The sequence below is a fragment of the Lycium barbarum genome, chromosome 1, assembly GCF_019175385.1.
Source record: "Lycium barbarum isolate Lr01 chromosome 1, ASM1917538v2, whole genome shotgun sequence".
NCBI lineage: Eukaryota > Viridiplantae > Streptophyta > Magnoliopsida > Solanales > Solanaceae > Lycium > Lycium barbarum.
Genome location: NC_083337.1, coordinates 149182070 through 149192930, shown reverse-complemented (window position 1 = coordinate 149192930; position 10861 = coordinate 149182070). Strand labels below are relative to the sequence as shown.

The 10861-nt window shown below is 30.7% G+C and overlaps 1 protein-coding gene across 1 annotated transcript; it reads right to left on the bottom strand.

The window, feature by feature from the left end:
- Positions 1-7868: 7868 nt before the first annotated feature.
- On the bottom strand, positions 7869-9568 carry LOC132616146 (ornithine decarboxylase-like). The gene is made up of 3 exons (XM_060330757.1): positions 9535-9568; positions 8715-8845; positions 7869-8042 (listed from the first exon to the last, which is right to left on the bottom strand). Exons 1-3 carry the CDS (start codon positions 9566-9568, stop codon positions 7869-7871), a joined length of 339 nt encoding a protein of 112 aa, XP_060186740.1.
- Between the last annotated feature and the right edge of the window lie 1293 nt (positions 9569-10861).

The following is a 10861-nucleotide window of genomic DNA, read 5'->3' as shown; positions in this document are numbered from 1 at the left end:
GTGTATCTATGACTATATATGACTTATTATAGCGACATATATTCCGTCAATATGAATTATGGTCTATTTTTGACCAATTAGACTTCTATATGAATTGTCTTTTTAATAAATACGAAAATTGCATGTGGGGTTTAGACCTTTCTGCACCATGTATTTTTGTATAAATAGTCTTCCATAGTACCTTATTCATCTCACCACGCTAAAACAAACTCTTTCAAAATGTCATCGTGGAATCCATTCTTCTGGCAACGCGGCCCAATGACATATCACCCAGGTGACATTTTTGAGTCAATGGGTAGGAAATGGGTTTTGGAACGTGAATTTGAGTACTCGCTTAATCCGAGCGAGCGCTACAATAGAAAATACATTAGCAAAATGAGGAGAGAATGGAACTATCGCCTGGATGAAGCTCATAATATTGAGATCGATTTAAGAAGTCGTGGCCTGCATCGTCCAAAACGCCGTGCAATAGGCATGCCGCTCACATCACCCCAAGAACTGAATGTTGCATTGAACAGCATTCGCGAAGAAAATAATAGGATGCGTTTGCGATGGTTGCGTTTGGAGGGACACAGATTGGGGTTAATAGTTACCCCTGATTGGAACTTAGACTGCGAAATGTCTGATGAAGATGATTTTCCTTAAGCATTTTCTATTGTTATGTTGGCTATTAAGTATTGTATTTGTACCTTTTCAGTTTTCAATGTTATTTCAATTTGTATTTTATGCGAAATGCTATCGTATTCATCTGCATCTTCCTCTCCATCTCGTCCATCTTCATTATCGAGTGAGCGATTTTCTCTCCTTTATGTTTTTTTTTAAAACAATCCGCTGAAAAAAGGTTTTTTAGACATTAATGAAGTTAGTTCGATTGAGATATGGATAATCGAATACGATGAATATTGGTTGAAAGTTTATATTTTTTTAGTTGAAATAGTCCGATTATTTATAAATTGGATGAATGCAATTGTAAGAAAATGTTAGCTCTTTCAACAGCCAAGACCAAGGAATCCATGTAAAAAAAATTGGGATTTGACTTCTCCATGCTAAAAAAATTGTCCCTGCATTTCGCAAAGTATGCAACGAAATATGTAGCTTCTGCCAAGATTCTAAATGAATTGAAAGCTACTAACTAGCTTCCTTTTTAGCTTCCTCTTAACGTATGCAATAATGCTGAGAAAATTAAATAAGTGTACAATGCTTCTGCCAAGATTCTAAATGAATTGAAAGCTACTAACTAGCTTCCTTTTTAGCTTCCTCTTAATGTATGCAATGATGCTTGGACAAAATTAAATAAGTGTACAATGCTTCTGCCAAGATTCTAAATGAATTGAAAGCTACTAACTAGCTTCCTTTTTAGCTTCCTCTTAACGTATGCAATAATGCTTGGACAAAATTAAATAAGTGTACAATGCTTCTGCCAAGATTCTAAATGAATTGAAAGCTACTAACTAGCTTCGTTTTTAGCTTCCTCTTAACATAATGGTTGGAGAAAATTAAATAAGTGTACAATACTTCTGCCAAGATTCTAAGGGGGGGGGGGTTTCGTTATATACCTGCAAAATGGAACAAAACATTTCGTTGGTATATAAAAGAAAAAAAATTATTTTCCTATTTCGTTTTTATTTAAATGAAATACGAAAAAATATATATATATTCATCATATTTCATTGTTATATGAATGAAATATATATATATATATATATTCCTATTTCTTCCTATTTCTTTTTTATATATATATATTCCTATTTCGTTTTTTTATTCACGAAATACAAAAAAAAAAAAACCTATTTCGTTCATTAGATTACGAAATGCAAAAAAAAAAAAAAAACCAAATCAGTTTCCTTCGTTAATACACGAAATACAAAAAAAAAATTAAAAAAAATAAACCTATTTCGTTCATTAATACACGAAATGCAATATATATATATATATATATATTTTCCAATTTGAACGAAATAAAAACAAATTCACGAACAAAAAAACAGTTTCTTTCTTTAATTTCAAGAATGGCAAAAAAAAAAAAGGGCTATTTCGTGAATCATCCAACGAAATGCCAAATCATTTATTTCCCGAATTGCAAAAAAAAAAAAAAAAAAAAAAAAACTAAAAAACCTATTTCGTGATTTGTGTCACGAAATGCAAAACAAATAAATATACAAATTACTTTCTTTTTTATTCAGGAGATAAAAAAATCATTTATTTCAAAAAAAAAAAAAAAAAAACTAAAAAAACCTATTTCGTGATTTGTGTCACGAAATGCAGGAGATAAAAAAAATGGCATTTCGTGAATTGTGGTGCGAAATGCAAAAAAAACAATATAAAAAAAACAGTTTGTTTCTTTAATTTCAAGAATTGAAAAAAAAAAGGGCTATTTCGTGAATCATCCAACGAAATGCCAAAAAACAAAATGTTTCTTTCATTTATTTCACCACGAATTGCAAAACAATAATAAAAAAAAAATTCTTCATTTAATTCACGAAATAAAAAAAAAAACCACCTATTTCCTTGGTATATGAAAGAAAAAAAATTATGAATGAAATATATATATATATCCTATTTCTTCCTATTTTGTTTTTTTATTCACGAAATACAAAAAAAAAAAAACCTATTTCGTTCATTAGATTACGAAATGCAAAGAAAAAAAAAACCAAATCAGTTTCCTTCGTTAATACACGAAATACAAAAAAATAAATTAAAAAAAAATAAACCTATTTCGTTCATTAATACACGAAATGCAATATATATATATATATTTTCCAATTTGAACGAAATAAAAAAAATAATCACGAACAAAAAACCAGTTTCTTTCTTTAATTTCAAGAATGGCAAAAAAAAAAAAAAGGGCTATTTCGTGAATCATCCAACGAAATGCCAAATCATTTATTTCCCGAATTGCAAAAAAAAAAAAACTAAAAAATCTATTTCGTGATCTGTGTCATGAAATGCAAAAAAAAAAAAAAAATACAAATTACTTTCTTTTTTATTCAGGAGATAAAAAAAATCATTTATTTCAAAAAAAAAAAAAAAAAAACTAAAAAAACCTATTTCGTGATTTGCGTCACGAAATGCAAAAAAATAATAATTACAAATTACTTTCTTTTTTATTCAGGAGATAAAAAAAAAAATGGCATTTCGTGAATTGTGGTGCGAAATGCAAAAAAAAACAAAATAAAAAAAAAACAGTTTGTTTCTTTAATTTCAAGAATTGAAAAAAAAAAGGGCTATTTCGTGAATCATCCAACGAAATGCCAAAAAAAAAAAAAAGTTTCTTTCATTTATTTCACCACGAATTGCAAAAAAGTAAAAAAAAAAAAAAAAAATTCACCTATTTCGTGGATTGAAGCACGAACTGCCCATTTTGGTATATAAAAAAAAAAGCATACCATTTTTGTCCAATGTATGCAAAAAATACCCATTTTGGCTCCGAGCTCGTATTAATTACTTACTGCAATGTTTTTCAAGAGTTAATGGATCTATTTGTATCCATGCGGACCGCGGGATTATTTAAATGCATCCTTATATCACAATTAATGATAAGTTTATTCCTTTTTTTATTTTCCACTCGCTGACCGGTAGCCGTATTGGAGCTCGATTATATCCAGGTTCGCGCCACGTAAGGCCTATTCGCGGGAAACGCTCCCCCTAATGATTTTTTCATACCCAAGACCGAACCCTAAACCTCTGATTAAGGAAGGAACAACCCTAGACGCTACATTACATCCTTTGGTGATTTTAATTTATTGCTAGTATAGAGAGACTATTTTTATATTTTCGTTAGATCTCTCCATTTATAATATTTAATCTCACCCAAAGTTTAAGGGGACATGTAGTTGCTCCTTTTCTTTTGGAAGGTTTGTGTCAAAGTTAACCTGAATTTTAAAGGGGACATGTAGTTGCTCCGTTTCTTTTGGAAGGTTTGTGTCAAAGTTAACTTGAATTTTAAAGACGATTCTCAAATTAATTAATTAATATGTAGCTTGACTTAATTAAATGTTTAAAAAACTTACATCCTTTTTCGTTTGCTTATAGGGAAAAGGACACTGTGTGTTCACTCAGCCAAACTAATCCCACATTTAATCATTATTTGGGCTTAATCCCATTAGGTGTCCGTTCGGCCCAAATTAATGCTAAAAAATGGTCAGTCGGCCCAAAATAATGCCATGGCTGGCCGGCCCAACAGCCCAGGCGCTTTGAAAAAAAAAGAAGACTTTTTGTAGCGACTAAGTCGCCACAAAAACGTCGCCACTAAAGGACTGCTACAGCATATATACGTATGTTGGAATTATATATACACTTTATATACAAGAATTATACATTTTATATACATATGCTGAAATTAATCATACATTTATTATACATAAATTATACGTTAATTATACATTTATTATACACATATTATACAATAATGATATGATATTTATTTTTAACATATACAATAGTGATACATATTATATACCACAATGATACGGTTTCTATAATACATTTTTTATACGTATGGTACACTTTTTATACAAGGCTGATACAGTTAATATACACATGCTGGAATTATATATACACTTTTTATACAAAAATGATACATATTATATACAAAAATGATACAATTTTCTATTTTTTACAAGGCAGTTGCACTGTGCTGATACACATTATATACACAAATGATACATATTATATACAAAAATGATACATACCTTAGTGATTGATATTTTATACAGTTTCTATACATTACAGATAGGTACTGATACATATTTTATACACAAATGACACATATTATATATAAAAATCGCCTCAAACATTTTTGTGTTTCTGTTTTTATTTGAAAATTGTCTTATTTAAGTTTTGCCTAATGGATGAGATTAGTTTAATTGCTACATTTTGGGTTTGGGAAAAATTAGGCTAGAGGGTGGGATTATTTATGGCCGACCGGCCATATATGTCTTTTTCCCATTCTTATATCAATGTTAGGTAAACCCTCAAATTAGTAGGACTGTCATCAAATTACATCATTTACATTATTGTTGTATCTATTCGACTGCTATTTTATATGTTTTGGCTTCATTAAATAAAGACAACATAACTTATTTTCCATGGTTAATACTAAATTTGATGCATTTCTTGGCTCATGTTGCTGTTTTGTTTTTGCTTTTTTGAGTCCCAATGGGTTGATTATAATGATTAAAAGTTTAAGATCCTTCTAGTATTATCAATGTCCTAATCACCACATACTTATCGTAAGAAAACTTTGATTACACCCCACAGCTTATTTTCTCACATTGGACATATATTGGACTACTATATAATTAATATTAGTTAGTGATCTCCTGACTTAATGAGTCAGAGTCCGGAGCCTAAAGAACATAAAAATACACGGTATAAATCAAAAGGGGATGGCAAAAAATTTACATACCGAAACGGGTCTAACGTGGACTGATCCACGTTATACCCCAATTTTTTTTTTCAATTGTCAGAGAATTCACCGAAAAAAAAAAAATTAAATTGTATAACGTGGACTGATCCACGTTATACAAATAATTTTGTATAACGTGGATCAGTCCACGTTATACAATTTAAATTATTTTTTTCCCACGGCGTTTTACAAATACTTTGTAAGACGTTGCCTAGAATTTAAATCATATTCGGCTATGTTTTTAATAAAAAAATATTTTATTGATTTTTTTAATTTTTAAAGCATATAGTTAATTTCAGTGATTAACTCAAATAAATATTTTAACACATGCAACAATAAATATGTGTTATATATGCGAACAGAAATAAAAAGTAAAATATAGTTAAATAAACATCACACATTAACTGAGTAGTAAATGTTAAATTACATACTAACTATTAAACGGCACAATACATGTTATATATTCTTGGAAGATTGCATAAGGAAACAACGATCGTACTACTTAAGAAAAAACATAAAAACCAACAAGCAATAACAACTACTGATTTCTGTCGGGGCAGCGATTCTTGTTATGACCTGTTAGCTTGCACGTACTACACTTTCTAGCCATGCGAGCAGGAGCTATATCCATTTCATTCCTCCTTCTAGTTGTAGTCCGCGCTCCTGAACCCGCAGTAAGTCTTGTTTGAAAAAACTTAGTGTTTGACTGTAAGGTTATTTTAGTCAACTTTATATGTCGAGAAAATTAGTCAGCTTTATTTTCAAAAATTGAAACCACAGAAGTGAAATTGACATTCACAGCTACATTACCCCGGGATTTTTACGTTGAAATCTATTGCGTATCATCATCTTATAAGTAAATAAAATTGAAAATTTCAGGCCAATTTGGGGGAAAATTGAAATTGAATGGGATAAAAGGTGTTTTTTTTTAAAAATTGGCTTGGCCAACTTTGTCCGCGTAGATCTCGAAAAAATACGCAAGTTAAAAAAAAAACGTGTAAAACGGACGTCCGAGCGCAAAGTTATGACCATCTAAAGTTTGGCCACTTTACAACTAGTTTTTCTCCCTATAATTTTTAGATTATTTATATTCAAAATAAAGTTAGGTCTTGATTAAAAATAAGACACTTAAATCAAAATTTTAAAAAATAAAACACCCTAAAGTTTCCAAACAAAACTTACTTCGGGTACCTTTTCAACCCCTAAAATGACTATTCGAGCGTCTACGTATCCTTGATGTATTGAGCCTACATTATTGTACGCAGAAAAAATATCAGGTTCTATATAAAATATTGACGTTTCAGAGTCTTGACACACGACTAATTGTTGGTCAAAGTATGGAAAAAACACTAAGTTTTTTCAAACAAAACTTACTTCGGGCACCTTTTCAACCGCTAAAATGACTATCCGAACGTCTACGTATCCTTGATGTATTGGGCCTACATTATTGTACGCAGAAAAAAATATCAGGTTCTATATAAAATATTGACATTTCGGAGTCTTGACACACGACTAATCATTGGTCAAAGTATGGAAAAAACACTAAGTTTTTTCAAACAAAACTTACTGCGCTAAAGGTATTTTTGTAACATTTTTTTTGTTGGGGTATTTTGGTTCAAAATGATTTTTTTTGGGGGCATTTTGGTTCCGGACTCCTATTTTGTAAAACGCTGTGGGAAAAAAAATTAAATTGTATAACGTGGACTAGTCCACGTTAAACAAATAATTTTGTATAACGTGGATCAGTCCACGTTTTACAACATATATTTGTAAAACGTGGACTGATCCACGTTATACAAAATTATTTGTATAACGTAGATCAGTCCACGTTATACAATTTTTTTTTTTAAATTTTTCGGTGAATTCTCTGACAACTGAAATTTTTTTTGGGGTATAACGTGGATCGGTCCACGTTATATCCGTTTCGGTATGTAAATTTTTGGCCATCCCCTTTTGGTTTATACCGTGTATTTTTATGCCCTTTAGGCTTCAGACTCTGATGAGTCGCGCCTCCTCAATATGATTGCTTGCAATTTTCTTCTTATTTTTGTTCCGAGAAAAGAAAAAAGTTTTATGGATGACGGTGTAAACATATTTATATAATCAAGTCAGTTAAACAATAATAAAAATTCTAAATTACTTTGTTTGCTTTGGTATATTGCTTAACTGTTGTGTTTGATAGGTATATTATTCTATAAAAGACCACACCCACTAAACATGAAGCATCTAAAAAATTGGAGCGGAGCTAAAAGCCTAAGCTTAATTCTTCATGAAATGATTCACCAATGTGCTAAGCTGATCTATATTGAACGACCATCATCAGATTTTTGCATTTCGGAAGAAGAATTTAATTTCACATCAACTGTTTTGGATGAATTTAATTTTATATCAAAATGTTTTGGATGAATTTGATCTATATTTTGAGATGGCATAATACATAAACAAAATCTTAAATTTGACCTCAGCTGACACGAAGTAAAGCCTCAACTTCTTCTGATAGTGCACCATATTTTAATCCCATCGGACACCTAGCCTTGCCGTCCTCTTGTGTTCGTAGCACTAACTCACATTTTGGAAGAAGCTTCTTGATCTTCACGACCTCGTCCTTAGAGTAGAATGTTATGTTTACACCAACCTATCAAGAAATAACATAATTAAGTAATTAAGAGTGAAATTGTAAGTTATATACATCGTCACTTTTTTTTTTTTTAATAGTAACATATAATATATCTTATTTTTAATATTATAAATTCTTCATTGCAAGGACGCTTAACTGTGACTATCCTTTAATTGGTTTGATAGTGTAATTTATTTTTATGCTGACCGTTCAGAAATGTGTTTTCTTTAACAATTTAAACTTTTAAATGACATGTCAAACAATTTAATAATACTTCAGAGAGAGCAAGAGGTCTTTAGTTAAAAAATCTACTGCTATTCGAAAAGCAAAAAAATATTTTCACATGTTGATGAGTGCGTCGAAACATAAAGTAACATGTCCCACGTCAGGGGCGCGTTGAGACATACTAATGTATATAATTTGAAATTTAAATTATATACACTGACAATATAAAGATATTTATATATTATCAGTGAATTTTAACCATGATAGTAATTTAGTTACCATTTTTACCATATTTTCAATTAATGATTATCAAGATATCTAATTATAGTTACCTAATTAGTAACTAATTGCTTAAGTATCTCTTATACTATCAATGCATTAAATTTAAATAAAAAATTGCTCCTTCTAACTATTTGAATTTGGATTTGGATTTTTAGGTAAGATGATAACACAATTCAACTCAACCTTAGCAGCAAAGATGATGTCGGGTTCTGGCTTGCATGGATTGGCAAAGATAATTCTGTCAGGTGAGGCACCAAGGGAGAGAACATACTCAATTTCAGCACTGCTAGCACCGTCAAAGTTGGAGCCCGTGGCTGCCAAAATAGCAACGAATGATGGTGTGGAGAACGGAATTTTATTGAATTTAAATCCGTAAGAAATTCGGATGATATTAAGTTCAAGATATATTAGTCCAACTAAATATTATGGATTAATATAATTGGATTAATTATTTAAGTGGGCGTTTGGCCATAAAAATTATTCACTTTTTTCCGGAATTTTTTTCCAGTTTTTTCACTTTTAGCGTTTGGCCATAAAAATTATTCACTTTTTTCCAGAGTTGTATTCCGGAATACTAAAACAAGAAAAACTTGTTTTTCAAAAAAATTCAGCTTTTTTCACTTTTTTACACTACATTTCACCAAAAACTACAATTTCAAAAACTATGGCCAAACACAATTCCAACTCCAACTCCAACTTCAAAAATTTCAAAAAAAGTGAAAAAGTTTTTGGTATTTATGGCCAAACGGGCCCTTAAGTCTAATAAATATGGATTTAATTAAGGGCCAACTTCATTGGGCTAGTCCATTAGTTTGGGCAAGAAATGATGAGCCCACTTTGCTAAGCCCAAAATGTCATCTTTCTAGAGGCCCACTTTAGTGCCACGTGTCAAGTGACGTGGCTCGCCAAGTCAAATAAAGAAGCCTATAGGGTCATAACACGTGTCAAAATGATGCAGCATGCCTAGTCAAATCAAAGACCAATGAAGATGTGCCACGTGTACAAGTGGCATATTCTGACCAATCAAATATCGCCATATCAACTGAAATTTGATTGGCCGAAAGGAGTTCGTTCTTATCACAACTCCTCCATCCTACAACTATAAATAGGGGACTCATAATTCAGAAAAGGGACCAGAAATTCAAACAAGAAGCTAGAGGGAGCTCGTGGATCAAACACTACAAGTTTTCTACAAGCTGTAAGCATTTCTCTACAAGTTTCAAATATCCGAAGATCAAGAACGAAGGCGAATCAAATATCAAGGCGTTCAAGACCAAATTCACTTGTTCGTGGTGGCCATCAAAGTGTTCGTGACGAATCAATTGAAATCCAGCATAAATTCAAGATCAAGCTCAAAAGCCCTTGAATTCAAGTACAAGTCAAGATCAAATCCATCAAGTTCAAGATCAAGCTCAAAAGCCCTTGAATTTATTGTTGAAAAGACGAATCAGAGGAATCATAGAGATTGTAACACTCATATTCTGAAATCAATACACCGATTGTTGCGATATTTTCCTGTCTTGGTTATTATTTTCTCGACGCGAATTTTATTGTCTACAGATGGTTCAGGGTAGGGGTGTACAAAGAAAACCGGCAATCCGAGTCAAATCGAGAAAAAAAAATCCGACTAGTGGTTTGGTTTGACTTGATTTGGTATTAAGAAAAAAATCCGACTATAATTAGTTTGGTTTGATTTTAACTAAAAGAGAGTTAAACCGAACCAAACCAACCCAACATTACACATATTCAATTTTTAAATATATTTTATACATAAAAACATTTATTTGTAATGTAATTTATAAATAATTCTTAAATGTTTCATAGTTTTTTTGCTTTTCATATATATATATATATATATATATTTCAAGCTTGGACTTAGAATTTTGAATGGTCAAAGAAGTTTTACAGCGCATAGATATTAGTAACTCAAATAAATCCCAAATCAATATTAATGCTAACAAAAGAAATTCAATTCTAACACTAGGAATAACAATAATGTTGGATATCTATTAATCTTAATTTTGCATTGATTTAGGCAGTAAAAATACATAATTTAATTTATTTTTTTAATATTTAGTTATGTAATTAATACTTATTAGTTGTACTTATTTAGTACGACTTAGAACCTTTAGATTTTGATCATTTTCATTAGGCTTAGCGATTTCATTATCTTTTTTGTTGAATATTTTAGCACAACATGTCACTCATCTTGCATTTTTGGTGCTATTTTTTTAAAATTACACCTTAATTAGAAAGTTGTATATTATTGGGACTAAAGTAATATTCAAAGCACAAGTAATATGTTTTGTATGAAGACTTTACCCGAAAAA

Bases quoted from the DNA above. Each gene is read 5' to 3' on its own strand.
- LOC132616146 (XM_060330757.1), bottom strand. From the start codon at position 9,568: ATGGCGATATTTGATTGGTCAGAATATGCCACTT. The intron at 8,846-9,534 runs GTACACGTGGCA...CTATTTTGGCAG, and splicing joins TTGGTCAGAATATGCCACTT to CCACGGGCTCCAACTTTGAC. The intron at 8,043-8,714 runs GTTGAGTTGAAT...ATTTCTTGATAG, and splicing joins ACATCATCTTTGCTGCTAAG to GTTGGTGTAAACATAACATT.